This window comes from Mercenaria mercenaria, chromosome 5 (genome assembly GCF_021730395.1).
Source record: "Mercenaria mercenaria strain notata chromosome 5, MADL_Memer_1, whole genome shotgun sequence".
NCBI classification, from domain to species: domain Eukaryota; kingdom Metazoa; phylum Mollusca; class Bivalvia; order Venerida; family Veneridae; genus Mercenaria; species Mercenaria mercenaria.
This window is the reverse complement of record NC_069365.1, coordinates 19,216,672-19,234,780: the sequence shown is the minus strand read 5'-3', so window position 1 is coordinate 19,234,780 and position 18,109 is coordinate 19,216,672. Positions and strand designations below refer to the sequence as shown.

The 18,109-nt window shown below is 35.4% G+C and overlaps 2 protein-coding genes across 3 annotated transcripts in view; one reads left to right on the top strand and one right to left on the bottom strand.

Annotated features, from left to right (window-relative positions):
• Nucleotides 1–6,318: 6,318 nt before the first annotated feature.
• Nucleotides 6,319–11,430, bottom strand: LOC123556556 (heat shock 70 kDa protein 12B-like). Its single transcript, XM_053542822.1, has 5 exons — nucleotides 11,308–11,430; nucleotides 10,280–10,752; nucleotides 9,779–10,003; nucleotides 9,436–9,592; nucleotides 6,319–9,211 (listed from the first exon to the last, which is right to left on the bottom strand). Exons 2-5 carry the CDS (start codon nucleotides 10,583–10,585, stop codon nucleotides 8,154–8,156), a joined length of 1,746 nt encoding a protein of 581 aa, XP_053398797.1. The 5' UTR covers nucleotides 10,586–10,752; nucleotides 11,308–11,430; the 3' UTR covers nucleotides 6,319–8,153.
• LOC123556557 (uncharacterized) overlaps nucleotides 11,321–18,109 on the top strand; it is a 54,117-nt gene continuing 47,328 nt past the window's right edge. The window contains exon 1 of one of the 2 annotated variants that reach the window (XM_053542824.1): nucleotides 11,321–11,450. The gene's annotated coding sequence lies outside the window, so the exon portion shown is untranslated. The remainder of the gene's footprint in view (nucleotides 11,451–18,109) is intronic. The other variant, XM_053542825.1, reaches the window with a different exon arrangement.

Below are 18,109 nucleotides of genomic sequence, written 5' to 3'. Positions count from 1 at the left end.
AACAGAAACCATTTTGGACCTTATGAGGATTTTTAGTCAGTCATGCCAGTATATTAGCCCAATTTATACACGGAAACTTAGATAAATATTATAAATCCAGAGGAGATTTATTAGTTACTGGGCGTATTATCAATCGGCGAACTAGTCAATTTAGGTTTTGAGATGTACCCTGAGGTTATATTAAGCGCGCTCCGCCCATTAGCTATATATAGGTTTGCGCATGCGTATATAACCTTCTGTCCACTTTTTTCATGGGTCCACTTATTTCACCCCACACCGGCACTGATTTTCCCATTGCCGCCCGCCGGTCCGCCCTCTCCGCTTAAATCAGCTTCATGAGTGGTGCACTTAACATTATCTTTCATGAGCACACTCAATCGAACAGTATCTGCTAACGTTTAGGTGGTTGCGTTTAATGCTTCAACAGTATTTTTTATAGATATTTATCTAAAACATTAAGATGAATTAAACAGGAGATTAACGACCCCCCCCCCCCCCCGGTTATTATTCTATAGAAAAAGTGACTCCTTCCATGTAAAATACTCACTGCCGAAATTACTACATTCGAACTCTCATACAATATCGATTCCCGGACATTATTCTATTTAAAAAGGTTACTCTTTCCGTGTAAAACACCGGCTCCTAAAAAGACTTTCGACGATAATATCTATTAAAAAGTGATCCCCACCAAACCTAACGGACAATTTTACTAGATCTACAACTCTAACACCCTCCATTGCCAATAGTTAACATTTTAATTGTATACTACTACTGGTGCCGCTACTTCTATTGCTCTTACTACATGTACTTCTTCTTCTTCTACTACTACTACTACTACTTCTACTACTACTACTACTACAACTGCTACTACTGATACTACTATACCTGCTTCCACTAATACGTCTTGTACATCTACCTCTTCTTCTCTTGCTGCTGTTGTTGCTGTCACTTATTCCTCTGCTGCTGCTGATGCTGCTGCTGCTACTGCAACTGCCACTACCACTGCCACCACTACTACTACTACTACTACTACTACTTTCTATTGTTGCCGCTACCGTACTTTACTGCCACTGCTAAGTATTGTAACTTCTATTAATACTAAGTTCTATGCTAGCAGTTTCTTGTGCAGTTTTCTTCTGAAGAATTACTTCATACCGAAGTTTGCAGCGATTATTCACACTGGTGTGTTTTGTGAACGTATTGTGAATTGTTATTTTCCTGAAAAAAATGTATACACCAAGATACAGCGTCTAGAAATACAATCCCTTTTCCCGTTGCGCAATGCTCTGATTTCTGTGTCAAGTGATGGTATCTGGGGCTAATGGTCAAACGGAAGGATGGACGGACGGACGAACATGTGCAAATCTATATGCCCCCCTCCCCCGAGTGGGGGCATAAAATGCAGCAATTAGGCCTTAGATACATGAGTTATCACTAAATTTCACCAAATTACCGGGGGTCGTTTTTTTATGGGAGTCAATATTCTTCGTGAGGTTCAGTTTACTTCACGTGGGGGAGTCATAGTACTATGATCTGGAGGTCATAATACTATGACCGGGGGGTCATTATTCTATGGGGGTCGAAATACTTCATTACACCGGCCGTAAAATGTCTTCCCGTACTTTGTCTTTTTTCTGGTCCTTTTGAATCATGGAGTACATTTAATATTTATATACTTCAGCTGAACCCGGTGATAAAGTTTTAAGGTGAGCTGCACATTTCATTACCCGTAATGAATAGACTCAATCAAACCGAGTTTCGAATGACCATCTTACAAGATTTTATTCAAGTGCAAGACAACGGCAAGATTTAAGTCGTATATCCTTCGGACACATTATTAATTTATAATGCTGATTACTTCGGAATCACACGAAGGGAGGTAAATCCTTTTGAATGTTCAACTATTAAACTACAGGGTTACATTTCTTGTGCTCTTGTATTCCTTGTATTTTGCATAAAATGTATACATTTTAGTGTTCCATGGTCCGTGCCGTTAATAGGAAACTATCGTAACACTTTTTATTCTTTTTATACTGTGTATACAATAAAATCTGCTAGAAGATCCTTTGGAAGTACAGACTGAAACCAAGCAAAACAACATCAGACTCGGTTTAATTTAGTTTGTTTATGAGAAGTAATGAAATATGCAACACCCCTCACACCCTCTTGTGCAGGCTTCTGTGGAATTTTAATACAGTATAATTGAGTGTACTCCCTGTACCCCAATGACCAAAAAATATAACAACACTGAGTCCAAGTACCTGGAAACTTTTTACAGCAGCCCTGGACCATGAATTTAATTATTATGAAAGATTTACGTCCTGATGAGCACTTACATAGGCGGACAAAGGTAAATGACTACTTAAGTTTTGAATATATGTCAAACACCGAAACGTTGTGATGCAGTTATTACCTGTTTAACTTAACATTTTCGTCCTGTTTTCGACAGAATTGGCAAACAAAAATAAATAAATAAATAAATAAATAAAGAAATAAATATAAGTATTCCATTTACTTTTTTATAAATACAATTTCAAAATAGATGTATGTTTAATATGATAATTACTGAAAAAGTATTAATGCAAAACTACCAATATACATCTGTGAAATTTTCAATGTAATAATTACCTTTAGACACATGCATCACTATTATATAGAAATGGTATTTGGCAGCATTAGTTGCTTTCATATGTCGTGTCCTATCCATGTTTTTGTCCTTGTTTTGGGAGAGTGCGTTCTTGAACGTGGCTTTTCTTATTTGGAGTTCATTCTTGTTTTAGAAGAAAATTGCAAATACTATATATTTTCATTATTCTGATTAATTTTATGTTGCATATATGTTACATTTTCATATGTAGGTTGTTTATGTCAGTCATTCTAAATGTAAGAAATAAAAAGAAAACAAGAACACAAATTAAATTTATCAAAATGTTGTTTCTTAAAATGGCTTTAAATGGCTAACTTACCTTGCAAGTATACCCTTAAAATAATCTGTGTTGATCTGAATCTTTAGTTAAAATATCAAAGAAAATGTAGAACTTAGAACTAATTATCAGGAACTTATTTCATTCGAACTAGTTACCATGAACTTATTTCATTCAAATACATTAAGTCAAGCATTGATATTGAAAGTATGTTGTAGCTTTTCAAAACATAAATGTCATTTTGTACAAAAAAATAAAACTCATTTAAAGGAATTATAATAATATCCTGATTGCCGAACAATTTCGTGTCTATTCAGTGCCTTGTTCATCTGTTGTTTTTTCTGCCAACTGCAAAGGCAGTCAGTACATGCTTGTTATTGTTAGGCAGGTGTTCTTTTACAATTATTAACTGAAGCAATTTTACCATTAACACTGACACGGATTTATATAGAGGAGGATACTTTACTTAAATGTTCTTTCACTTTGGAACAATATGAGACATGAGAGTGTGTGCAAAATAAACCGATTTGAACTCCTCCATGTTTTTTAGCCACTGACTTTACAAAGGTTGTGGGCAATTTTGTTGCTTTGTTCCAATTTCCTATACAGCTGTATCTTTATTTTGTTATTGTATTAGTGTGTTTTTCGTATTCGAGTTCAGTTATACACGCACCCTTAAAATGTCAGAGATTTAAACTGAAACTGTTCTGCATTTGTAATGTGTGTTATTAAACACAATGTTGAAACATCAATACTACTGGAGAAAAAATGTAATTTATAGCTTTTAATTTGCATGTCATGATACTAGAAAGAAATGACTTCAGACGAGAAAGAAAAATATTGTGCATATGTCATACCGTACCCTATGTACACTAAAATAACATAATCATGAACGAGAGGAATACTAGCCAAATTCAACTGTTTGTTTTTGGCATAGAACACAGAGTTCGTCAAAAGGTACAAACAGATAAACACTGGGTATATTGTCCTAGACGCCGGTGGTAAGGCAGTATTGAATAGTACTTTTAAACAATGTACCTCAACGAGACACATTAATTAAAAAGCAGAAATGTGAATAACCTGCAGTATTGTCTTTCTATTTGTTGCACACACATACAGTATGTTATATATATCACATTTAACCACAGACACTTGGGGTTCGGACCCCCATCCACCCCGCTCTCCTCCGCCCTTGGTTAAGTTTAGCCAATAATTTTAAGCATTTTACCATGTATTGAGCATAGGCGACGATTACAAAACGCATTTTGTAACATTTCAGGGTAAAAATGTATTTTTTACCATCAATGCTCTCAATACCACAAGATTTGAAACATCGCACGGACAATGGGAACACTTTGCTTGCGCTGGACCCTCGCTTTGTGTAGCGCATGTCATAAATTGGGTACCAAAATTATACGCTTCGATGAAACTATCTGTCCAAGGTGCAAACAAACAGTTCCGCTATGTAAACAAACCTCGTGTAACACATGCTGAAGCGATAATCCGGTATAATGTAATCGTAACAGTATTAATTTTGGTACCCGGCAACGATATGCGCAGTACAAAGCAGGGATCAATTCGCAAGGAAGTGTTCCATAAAAATTTAGATTGACTGATTTATAATATTTATTGATTTCCTGTCGGAATACAAATGACAGTTGTCAAGACCGGTGTCATTTGACAGAATGGTAACAGACACGTCGATTGATACCAGTGATTCATTGGTAGGGGTTAATTTAAAAGTTTAATTGGCTATAGTTTCCATAGATCTTGTGGTTTTGAGAGCATTGATGGTAAAAAATACATTTTTTAAAAACATGCCGAAATGTTACAAAATGCGTTTTATGATCGTCACATATGCTCAATACATGGTAATTGGCTAAACTTAACCAGGGGCGGCGGAGAGCGGGCTGGATGGGGGTCCGAACCCCAAGTGTCTGTGCATTTAACATAAATCATCATAAGAGAAGGGTCAAAAATTTAAAATAAATTTGAATTTCAAGCGTTTTCTTTTTGCTTAATGTTACTTTAAATTAGTTATGCGTTTTGAAGACGAAACAATAGATAGTCTTGTTCACGAGGTTTCATCAAGCGGTAACCTCGAATAAATTAAGAAAGCAACCGGAGGATGCTCGGGAGGTTCTTCAATTGATTGGCCTCATTTGGGATTTTATTGGAAATCTTGCAAGACGACACGTTATTTATGTATTTGAACGTGATCATGGAAAGAATTAATGAAGATCCATGAATATATTACTTAGATAATGTTAAAATGTTTTACCAGATCAAAGGGATATACTCTGCTTTTACTGCGTAAGGTGGGGGAGGGGGGAGGGGCGGATTCTAACAGCAAAGATCATGTGCTATTTAATAATTATTTGAGGTTTGGTGATTCTAGGTAAAGTACCTTTTTAAATAATAAGCAATTTCAATTATTTTACCAGCTCAACGGGAAAAAGTCTGCTTTTACAAAGTAAAAAGGGATAATACTTTATGTGTGCCCAGGCCATGTGCTAATTAATACTTATGTTGGGTTTGGTGATTTTGGCTGAAATTCTTTTTGAACTATAAACATTTTAATTTTTTGCAAACAAATGGAGGGGAAACTATCTGTTTTACTGGGTCAAGGAGGATAATATTGTGTGTGAGCAAAGGTCATGTGCTAATTAATATTTATGTCAGGTTTAGTTTTTTTCCAAACAAATCACGGGAGAAAACTTTGTTGTTTTTTTATAGGTCAAAGGCGATAATTCTACGAATGAGCACAGGTCGTGTGCTTCTTCATAATTGTTTGAGGTCTGGTGATTCTAGCTTAAAAATCTTTTTGAATCATAAGCATTTTCAATTTCGGACGGACGGACGGACATACGAACGGACGAACACCCGGACGGACAACGCCAAAACAATATCCCTTCGCCTTCGGCAGGGGATAATAAGACATTCCTTATCGTTATCATGGGTATGTATTTCCGTCTGTACATGGTATGATTTAAATGTATGAGATGTCCGCCTTAAAATACCAGTCCACTTCGTCTTAATTCGCAAATGTCTAATATACCACAAGAGACAGGGTTGGCAGAAAAGGTCTGCAATATTTGGTCGTCTGTTTTTGAGAAATGAAATTTCATGACGCAAGCATATCGTAATTGTAAAGTATGTCTAGATTATTTACAGTCAGAAAGCAGTGCCATTTACACTATAACATTCAGCTCGGCTAAATTTCAGTTATTTGAATTCGGTTTTTACTGCATAACTAACGCTTTGGAGGAGCTCTTGCTATATTTTACATGTATGCTTCATGTTTATTTTGTTGTATAACACTGCAAAGAACTCGCCGCTTCTAGAAGTTTATCTCAAATAACATCAAGAAAAAGACAATATCATAAATACGTCATGAAATCCGGCTTCATATTAATAAGATCCTTTATTTAAAAAGAATAAATGGCTCAAATATACATGGAAGACAAGCACAGCCTTATAACAAAGTACTGTGAAATTCTATATAATCTTGGCCAATCAACGAAATTTAACCTCAAAGAACTAGTAAAATCCCCTTTTTGTTTTTATTAAAGGTCACAACCCACAACTTTATATCCCCGTAAACTAGTCTTATTGGCGAAAACACTTGATTTAGTTCCAATGGCGTTTTGTTTTGAACATGTCATCATTAAAAATCTGAAGTCTTTGTTTATTTGAAAAGGTAAACAAAACAATATTAGGCTATATATTTTGTAGATAGACATATTGCGTGAAAACCATAGTTTTTCCAGGTTATGTAGCAAAAGTCTTAAATGTACAAAAGATAAATTCATATGTCACCTGTGTGCCACTGTACAATAACCTACATGTACTTTGTTAACGGATGTAACTGGTTTACTTAAAAATAATCTTTTGTTTGGTTTAGATTTAGCCCCCTTTTTAGCAGTATTTTAGTCGATAAACGGCAGACAGTAATTATTCTGAATCAGTACTAAACTGTTCTCCGAAAGTAACTGCAAACTTCTCCACATGAATCAGAGGTGGAGGCCGAAACGTTTCAGACACAATATCTTTTATCAGTTATTCACTGAGAACATACGACTCGCCAAGTGGACGAACTCAACACGATATGATCTGCAGATCTACGCTCTCCATATTCAGAAAAGCGGGAGGGCACAGTTAGAATATGCACATTTTATTCATAGTATTATATATCTGTAGATAAATACCAAAAATGGCCACAAACTCTTGCGACAAAAGCAAGGCATGCAAACACAATATGCTAGGCAGTTTTAATTATATCTTGTTGAACATATACTCTTGCACACCTTATGAAAATGTGTGAAAGGTGAAAATTAAAAAGAAGATCATACGGAAATCGCTCTGAATATCATTTTTCTCCTGATCATCAGAAATCAACATTACTTGTAACATACCTCATATGTATAGCATCTTCAAATATGTCTTAGGAAGCAAAGAATGCAAGTAAGCAAGCAAAAACTAGCAGACTCTATATGACTTAGTTTGTTCATGAGATATAAATAAATGAAACATATAGCACACATCACAACCTAGAACACCGGCTTAAGCAGAACTTTTATTATGAATAAAGATTTAAAGAACACTACCATCACAGATGACCGCGGATAAACAATACTGAGTCCAGTTGCAGGAAGACGTTTTACGGCTACCACACGGAACTTAAAGACTGCTGTTGCGATAGATGATGAAATCTTAAGAAGATCATTTAGAAGCATTAAATGCATCCAAACAAACTAATAGCATACACGTTTTCCTAGAGTCTGCATATGAGACGTAATGAAACGTGTAACACACCTCACCTTAAGCGAACTCTATAAAACATAAAACATAAATGAACCGCATGATCCCAAAGGCCCTTATATTCTAAGAAACTTTGTTGAATTGTTAAAAGAAAATATATCACTGATTCAAAAGAAATACAGCAGTTGTTATTAGTGAATTGATGAAACTATAAACATTTCATAGAATTTTAAGCATTCAGGTTTCTTAATCCATTTTGAACACCGCTGCCCTTAATTTGACAAAGTCTGAGAAATGAATGATAATGTATACAACACGTTTAATCTTTATACTTTTCACTTAAGTTCCAACAATTGCTTCAAAGAAATGAATTCATTTGTGTATACACTGTATATATAGTTATATTTGTCTATTTGTCGTCTGTTTTGCAATGTCTGTACATACACGAAATGTTATTCTTATCTGAACTTAGTCCAAGAGGTCTAATGTTGCTGATGTTTTTCTGCCTGTTGTTTCATGAATGGCTTGAACTTCAAGTTCGGTTCCTCCAAAGATCATGCTGACGGATGCACTACCAATATGATTATGGTCATCCAGACATGAGACGTACACCTCTCCAATACTTATACAACCTTCGTCGTCAACAAAGCTTGGATTCCTGTCGGTAGTTGCAAATAATTTCAGTTGAAACCCTGTACCCGAGGAGGGCGCACATGTTATTTCTTTTGAAGGATTTTCTGGTGATACTGATTGTCCGGCTTCGATCAGTTTGACAAATACTCCCTGTACTTCCCGTTCGCCGTTTCTTCTTTTTATCATTTTTGTTATAGGATGCTTTGCTGGATCGAATTGCTGGTACATTTTAAACCCATACGTGTACTTGGATATTCGAGATATTATTTCTTTACTGCTGTGACCAAATATGACCGCACCTTTCAAGACTGCAAGTCCAGCCTCGTGAGGTATTATAACCCTCATATGTGGGAAAGCATTCTGTACGGCGTGACTTAACATCGGAGACTCAGAAAACCCTCCAACCATTAAAATAGCTGATGTACCCTTTGCAACCGGACTGTGTAAGATTGTTTCAATATGACCAATAATAGCTTTGTTAGTTGCGTCAAATAATGACTTAACTACTTCTGCTTCAACTCTCATTTTATCGCCGGCAAAAGTAACCTTTCCTCTCAGACTCTGGTTATTTCTTACAGCCTCCCGTATTTCTCCTTTTTCGACATCTCTATACATTTCATGTAGGGCTATGGGTATCTTGAATGTAACTTTTGAATCCATATCAGGTTTGACAGACCTTTTCTTGACCTCGAATTCTCGCAGGAGATCAATGAAATCATCTTTATGTTCCTCCCGAAATCTACTCATAACTTCCGGTCCGGTAATTCTCTCGATGAAAGCTAGAAATGCGTTATCAATTGTTGTTCCTCCCCATGCGCCACCATTTGCCTTATGTAATTCACGTAGATTACATCCAGGAAGAACCTCATGCACAGTTATATCAATAGTTCCACCTAAGATCGAATGATAAGATAAAGTGTTTTTTTTTGCTATGATTATGTACAATTTAATCCTTATTTTAAACTTGATTTAGTATGTTTTAGTATTTTAATCGTTTCTGTATGAATGGTTTAAACTGATATTATATACTCCAGCATAATTGCACTTGATTTAGTAAACTCATAAAAGTAAAGACGTAATTATTCTTTTTATCAGGTAAAGATAGTAGAGCACCAACCTCCAGCATCTAGTACCAGGTATTTGGAATTTGGTTTAAAGCAGGTGATTTCCCTTTTTGATGATCCATCCATTCTTTCTACTGGTAGATTCTTACAGAACATAGAAGCTGCCTCGGGCTCAAGTGCTAGCATGAGATTTTCTCCTGGTATACCAGCCTGTATAGCATATATAAATAAGCTTGGTTAGCATTTGTTAATGTCACCAGTGATGTGAGTTTGTTATATCTTTATTGCAAGAATATTGTAAACATGTAGTATCAGTTACAATGTTTTAGTAATGCTGTAATTGAAAAATTATTAATGTAATTGCTTTAAAAATATATTTATTTCACAATCGTTAACCTTTACAGCAGCTTCTCTCATGAACTGTTTGGCAGCATCATCCCATATAGCTGGAACAGTTAGAACCCATTTGATATCACATATATCCACACAACTGCCATACATTCTCTCCGTACAAGACTGCATCATGTGATCTTTTAGGTAACGAATGCCGGCTGCGAACACGTCCATTGCTGGCATTGTCTTTCCTGTTTCGTCCCATACCTTTGATGTTCTATGGACATCCTGGAATAATACATTTTATACAACACTTAACCTGATTTGACTTTCTAAATACTTTCACAACATGTTTATTGCTTTGTGGGCAATATCTGCAAAAGGATAAAGAGACATACTAACTTAAAATATGTACTACAAAAGACGTATAACTAAATATTTTCTACATAAGTTAGCATTTGCAATTCCAATTTGATCTTATATTTTTATGCCTGTTTGCTCTTTGATTTAATTGTTCATTTCAACGTGCTGCTACTGGCTTGCAATGAAATATAAGTTTCTTACTTTTGAGTCATACAGCATCATCTTGAATCTTCTGAAGTAGAACCAATCATGATGTTCGTTATCAAGGGTCAGGTCACTGTATCTGTCCTCAGCGTCAAATCCGAAAGAGTCGAACTGACCATTTGACCGGAAGAGAATACAGGAAGATGTCTTCAGAGAGATAGACACTCTTGACCCTGTTGTCCATGAACTTGCGCATATTTTAAGTGGGTCCTGTTCAAACTCGTGTCGGAATGAAAAGGCGTAACCAGAGTATGTTGTGCCGAAATCAATGGCTGCTACTAGCAGAGATGATTCTTTTGACATGACGTTTTATACCTAAATACGTAAATTGTACGCATACGTTTTCATCTAGTAGAATTGATGAATGTTAATGGTCCGCCTTGACCTAGTGCTTTTGAGATATGTGGATTCGAAACCTTCCTGCGGGCTTCCTCTACTCTCAAAATCTTGAAAATGTGTGACTTAAAATCCTAAATACAAATAGAAAGACATGAAGGAACGTGTTATAATCCGTTCATTATTATATCCCATCAGTATCAAAAACATTTTTCTCATTTTTATTCTAAGGTCCAAAAGAAAAAAAATTCAACAGTTGCACCTGTCAAATGATCTTAACAACATACATATGTTTCTGTTTCGCAATTAAACAACTTCCCTCCCTTTATTCCAGGAAGTGATTACATTCTTGATTAAAAATTACTTCCTATTTGGAGAAATATTTTTCATAGAGACTATTATTTATTAAAATAATAACAATGATAACCAATATAATGCAAATACGATTCTATATATTTTAATTGAAACTGGCGTATATGGTTAATTGTACTTGATTAATCTTCTTTTGTATATATATATATTATTACAAGTTGATCAAGTATGATAACGACAGAGAATACTTGTTTAACACTTTAATAAATTAGACTATCCACACTGTATAGAAATATGATCGATTAATCAAATATTATATAGTTACTATATACTACCCGTTTCAATCATGTAATACTATAAGAATAAAATAAACTTACGAGTTGAAGTTACTTTTGATTTAAATCTGTTTAATCTACTTCCTCTTTCTCTTTTTCAAGGAAGTTAAAATTCTTTCGTAGAAGTCGCCCGGGAATTTTCTATTTATTTTTTGTCTGCGGATTAAAAATGGAAGCTACTTGGCGTAAGTACACAAAGAAATTAAACCATTTTATTTTTGTCATTACAATCGCATTAGCGTAGAAATGTGTGTGTTTTTGTTTTTGTTTTGTATTCAATTTCTGCAAATTTGACAGCAGTATGTGTTTTACATAAAGTTGACATATTTTGAATTAGGTAATATATACATGTTGGAGCATGTTCCTCTTTCCTCTTGCTAAGTTGTTTATTGATATTTAACGATTATGGTTAACCCTTACAATGCTAAATTTCTATAATGAACTCGTCCATTTTCCAATTTGGACAGTACCATAAACTGTTAAAAGGGGTGCTTATCAAAACGATACTTGCTGAATAGCGAACAGTGCAGATCATGATCAGGATGCACGGATGTGAAGGCTGATCATGATCTACACTGGTCAAAAAGGCAAAACCAATTGTGTCCAGCATGATAAGGGTAAATGCCATGTTTTGAAACATTGCGAAGAAACCATTTTTGGGTTTTTGGCTGCTTGTGTTACAATGAAAGTCACGTAGCGCATATGCAGTCTAAATGGGAGAGGAGGACCCCAGAGACACCTCTGTGCATTGCTTGAGGCACGGGCGGGGACCTTGGACAAAACACTTGACGGGACAACTGGAAGGTACTGTAAATACAGTAGATTATAATGCAATTTAAATTCGTTTAAGTTGTATATCATAAAGTCTTTCATCTATATTAAAACGTATCTAAAACTGTTCGCATTTATTTCACATATGTAATTACATTTCTCATACAAAAATAAGTTTGTTTTTTTTTTTTCAGAGGACTAAACTAATTAAACCCGAAACTATGGATAATACTTCCGTGTCAGTAAACCACCGATAACTTCCTTGTCAAACAAATGCGCACACACATAAAGTAAATACGATATCTGTAATGATAAAACTGATTAAAAGAAACTTCCTTGCAATGAAACGCGAAGGCCGGTATATAAATGCCAATCTTAGCTTTAAATACAATTTGCAGTATCGTACATACCAGTAGAAAATTTCGACGTTTGAAAAGTAAATCCATATTTTAGAATGATGGTTCCATCACCTTTTTGGGGAGTGGCTAAGCAATATTTAGGCGATTTCACGTATCGGTTATTATTACATACTCCTTTCTATTTCCCGTTAAGTTACACTGGTACCGGAAACGTCAATATTTGTCCATACATTGACGCCTGAATTTCATATCAGGTGCGTGACGTAATTCAGTGTGTGTTGTTGCACTATTTTTTTCTATTTAGTTCAGTATTGTCAATCCTATTCAGACTATTGAACATATTTATGATATTTACATCATACTTATAAGTGTAGATGCGTATGTAATAAAAAGGTTATTATCTTTGCATCGGGAAATATGCACTCGTTCTTCAGCGGAAGAATATTGCGCTCCTAAAGTCGCGCAATATTTCCGCTGAAGAACTCGTGCATATTTCCAGATACAAAGCTTATAACCTATAATAATTCAAGTTGTAAAACAATATCAAGATATACACCATCGTATCAATATTAATTATTTCAAAATTATAGAATTTCAATAATAAGTATTTGAACATGATGTTGCATCAACAATTAAATAATGATAAAAGAGTGGACAACAATATAGAAGAAGTATTCAGTAACAAGTAGTTTTTTTAAATGATTGAAAAAACGAATAAATACCAAAATGTCGAACAAAAACATGGCCGTAGATAATATATAAACTGTACTTGACATCTGAAACTTTTGTAAAGACGCGTAAGAAGAAATTAGTTTCGGTTGTTTACGTACAATTCAAGAAATAATTAGATCTATAACTAATTTATCTGTTCGTGATTTCCTATTTATATTCCCTAAAAAATGTAACTGTATCTACCTTTAAAATTTGACCTTCATAAATGTTTTTGAAAAACAGTTGTACAGCATGTTTTTATTTATACGTGTTATATTGAATGAACGTCTTGAATCATACAAAAAATGTATTTAATATGTAAAGTGTTTCCATCTATTTAACTCATACAGAATAGATCATTACATTTTGACACTTCAGTATATCTTTAAATACTCTTTTGATGTGGATACCCCAAACACAAAATACATCATGCCGTTGTTAGCAATAGTGCTGACGAGGAAAAAGTTTATCTGGTGTCTTTTTCGGCGACCGCTGCTTAAAAAGGACCTGGACTAACCCATGCTACGTGACGTAATTTTGCAAATCAGACTACTTTATAACGCATTACATATAATTCATCAAAATGAAACATTTATGCAACTCTTTGCCCGAAGAAATATAAATAGGGAATAACAGGCTACTGTCTTTTGATATCAATGTTATCAGGTCTCGGCTGATATGGGCGGAAGGGGTTCGGTTCCCTCACCCCTTCCAGCCCATATCAACCTCGACCTGATAACATTGATATCAAAAGACAGTAGCTTGTTATTCTATTTATCATGAAACTCATACAAACTGCCTAGAAAAACATATGTCTTCTTCTCTTATTTCGTAAAAAATGTCTTCTGAAGCAAAAAAATAAATTTATATATTACGGATTTGAAAATTCATCCGCCCCTGAAACATCTGGAGCCGTATTGAATTCAACTCCGACAATGTTTTTGACTTTCTGATATTCTTGTAAAAAATAACAATGAAATAATTTCTTACCTGCGTAAAAATAAAAAAATCATCACCTTGAATAAACCAGAACATGCTTTATTTCTATATTATACAACATTTGACTCAGACATGTCCAAAGCGCTGAAAATTTCACTTCCAGTTCCAGACTTTAAAAAAAAGTTTTTAAAATCACTAAATTTACACTGATCCAAGAATTATAATTGACTGATTCAAGAATAATAAGTAACACAAACATTTTTGCTAATACTTAATAAAATGTGCATGCCTTAAATAAGGCATAATTCAAGAATAAGTATATCACACATTGTCAAGTGTATTGTAAACTTTTCCAAGAATCGATCCATGTAAACATTGTGATGTCATGATGAACGTTTCACAATGACGTCATTCAGTGCTCTTGTCTGTATGATAAATTAGAGACAACCATATTCAAGGAAATTTGTTGAGATTACAGAATCTATTTAGAAAAAAATGTTGTGCAACATTGAAACTGGACTCTGTAATAAAATTCAGGCTGGAAGGAAACTGATGTAAAAACTAGTCCGTCAATATGGGAGGAGCTTAATTTTGATATCAGGTCAATGACCTGATAACAAAATAAAATATCAGGCAAGTGATATCAGGCACTTTGCATAGTAGTTGCATGATAAAATACACAAAATGGCAACAGGAAATAATCTCACGTAAAAACAAAGAAAAATATCAAACAGGGAATGCCACGCACCAAAAGCGCAGCCTCCTCAAAACGAACCCCCCCAGCACGCAAATGTGACAGGGGAGTGCAAATTTGCGAATTCCACATTGACGTGTGGGTACCAGTGTTGAAATATCCATAGAAATCTCGTTTTTGCTTAGTTTTCTTTGAAACTACTATGAACCATTGCAGATACTACAGATACATAAAGACGCCTCTCTAGTCCAATGATCCTGTCGTTTTCCACGCCAGATGTAGTGAAAATCGGCCAAAGCATCCAAAGCTTTTTTAGACCAAAAATAGCCTAACCGGGTCCCACTGAACTCTGCCATTCATCCATTTCTACTTTTATATCCAATTTCGTGGCATATATCTATAGTTCGAACATAGATGCATACCAGGGCGGTGTGGAATGTGTCTGCCTACCACCACTTTATTTCCCTAATTTTCACTTGAAAAAAAAGTGGATGGATGACAGTCGCGCGTCTGGCCGACTTTTTGTTCTGATATTTATGTTTTAGCCTCAACCGGAAGTACGGAGCTAGTAATTTTAAAACACCCGCTATGTAGAATCATTAACCGTTCCACATTCCCAAGATATATTAAAGAATTAATAATGATAAATAACCAGTAAGAAAGATATGCCTTTATATCTACCCTGTACTGTTTATACAGAAATTCGACAGGGGCCAAAACTACGAAACCGCTCCCCTGTCATCTTAAGTTTTTTAGAATTTTAAAATAAAATGTCACCTGTCCTGAATCCTTAGACACTTACGCTGATATCAACTGAACAAAAAGTGTTGCCGTAACTTAAAAGATAGCCTGTGAATAAGCCAATAAAAGTGCCCACGCAAAAATCGGCCAACATTTGTATTCTGAATCAAAGTAACCCTGAAAAACTATTCACTGCCTTTAAAGTTAATTTAACTTGATATTTACATTTTAAAGCCTTTCAAATGTTAAAACGATACACTTTCAACATAATTCTGGTATACAAATGCAGATTACCGTATTTAACCTATCGGGACACCCCTTAAAGGCCACCCATTCATCCTTTGGGGCCACCCCAGCCACTATATAGCTTGATGTCATTGCTAGATGTAGACACATGTGCTACTTTTAAACAAAATGGCATAAATAGTCATTATCTAGGCACTATTCTCTTCTTTTGGCCGTTTTATGATACCAATCCTACTGGCTGGGGTCCTTAGCTTCATTGTTATATGGCCATCCACTGCCATTTTGGGAATCGCCAGGCCGAATTTTGTACTCAGAAATGAATAAAAACCACTATATGATACAGTTTATTCCGTAATAGGTTTAAATAAATGCAAGTCAATATTTGAGAGGTTTGAAATTTTGTCTATTTTCCTTAAGGTGTCAGGGGAGTGCAAATTTGCGAATTCCACATTGACGTGTGGGTACAAGTGTTGAAATATCCATAGAAATCTCGTTTTTGCTTATTTTTCTTTGAAACTACTATGGACCATTGCAGATACTACAGACTACATAAAGACGCCTCTCCAGTCCTATGAACCTGTCGGTTTCCACGCCAGATGTAGTGAAAATCGGCCAAAGCATCCAAAATTTTTAGACCAAAAACCGGGCCTCACTTTGAACTCGGCCATTCATCCACTTCTATTTTTATATCCAATTTCGTAGCATATATCTATAGTTCGAACATAGATGCATACCAAGGTGGTGTGGAATGTGTCTGCCTACCACCACTTTATTTCCCTAATTTTCACTTGAAAAAAGTGGATGGATGACAGCCGCGCGTTTGGCCGACTTTTTGTTCTGATATTAATGTTTTAGCCTCAACCGGAAGTACGGAGCTAGGAATTTTAAAATACCCACCATGTAGAATCATTAACCGTTCCAGATTTCCCAGATATATTAAAGAATTGATAATGATAAATAACCAGTAAGATAGATATGCCTTTATATCTACCCTGTACTGTTTATACAGAAAGTCGACAGGGGCCAAAACTACGAAACCGCCCCCCTGTCATCTTAAGTGTTTTAGATGTTTAAATAAAATAAAATGTCACCTGTCCTGAATCCTTAGACACTTACGCTGATATCAACTGAACAAAAGGTGTTGCCGTAACTTAAAAGATAGCCTGTGAAGAAGACAATAAAAGTGCCCACCCCTCCACACAAAAATCGGCCAACATTTGCATTCTGAATCAAAGTAACCCCGAAAAAACTATTCACTGCCTTTAATGTTAATTTAACTTGATATTTACATTTTAAAGCCTATTAAATGTTAAAACGATACACTTTCAACATAAGTCTTGTATACAAATGCAGATTACCGTATTTAACCTATCGGGACACCCCTTAAAGGCCACCCATTCATACTTTGGGCCACCCCAGCCACTATATAGCTTGATGTCATTGCTAGATATACACACATATGCTACTTTTAAACAAAATGGCATAAATAGTCATTATCTAGGCACTATTCTCTTCTTTTGGCCGTTTTATGATACCAATCCTACTGGCTGGGGTCCTTAACTTCATTGTTATATAGCCATCCACTGTCATTTTGGGAATCGCCGGGCCGAATTTTGTACTCAGAAATGAATAAAAACCACTATATGATACAGTTTATTCCGTAATGGGTTTAAATAAATGCACAAAGTCAATATTTGAGAGGTTTGAAATGTTGTCTATTTTCCTTAAGGTGTCAGGGGAGTGCAAATTTGCGAATTCCACATTGACGTGTGGGTACCAGTGTTGGAATATCCATAGAAATCTCGTTTTTGCTTATTTTTCTTTGAAACTTCTATGAACCATTGCAGATACTATAGACTACATAAAGACGCCTCTCCAGTCCTATGAACCTGTCGTTTTCCACGCCAGATGTAGTGAAAATCGGCCAAAGCATCCAAAATTTTTAGACCAAAAACCGGGCCTCACTTTGAACTCTGCCATTCATCCACTTCTATTTTTATATCCAATTTCGTAGCATATATCTATTGTTCGAACATCGATGCATACCAAGGTGGTGTGGAATGTGTCTGCCTACCACCGCTTTATTTCCCTAATTTTCACTTGAAAAAAGTGGATGGATGACAGCCGAGCGTCTGGCCGACTTTTTGTTCTGATATTAATGTTTTAGTCTCAACCGGAAGTACGGAGCAAGAAATTTTAAAACACCCGCCATGTAGCATCATTAACCGTTCCACATTTCCCAGATATATAAAGAATTAATAATGATAAATAACCAGTAAGATAGATATGCCTTTATATCTACCCTGTCCTGTTTATACAGAAATTCGACAGGGGCCAAAACTACGAAACCGCTGCCCTGCCACCTAAGCCCGTGTCAGCGTAT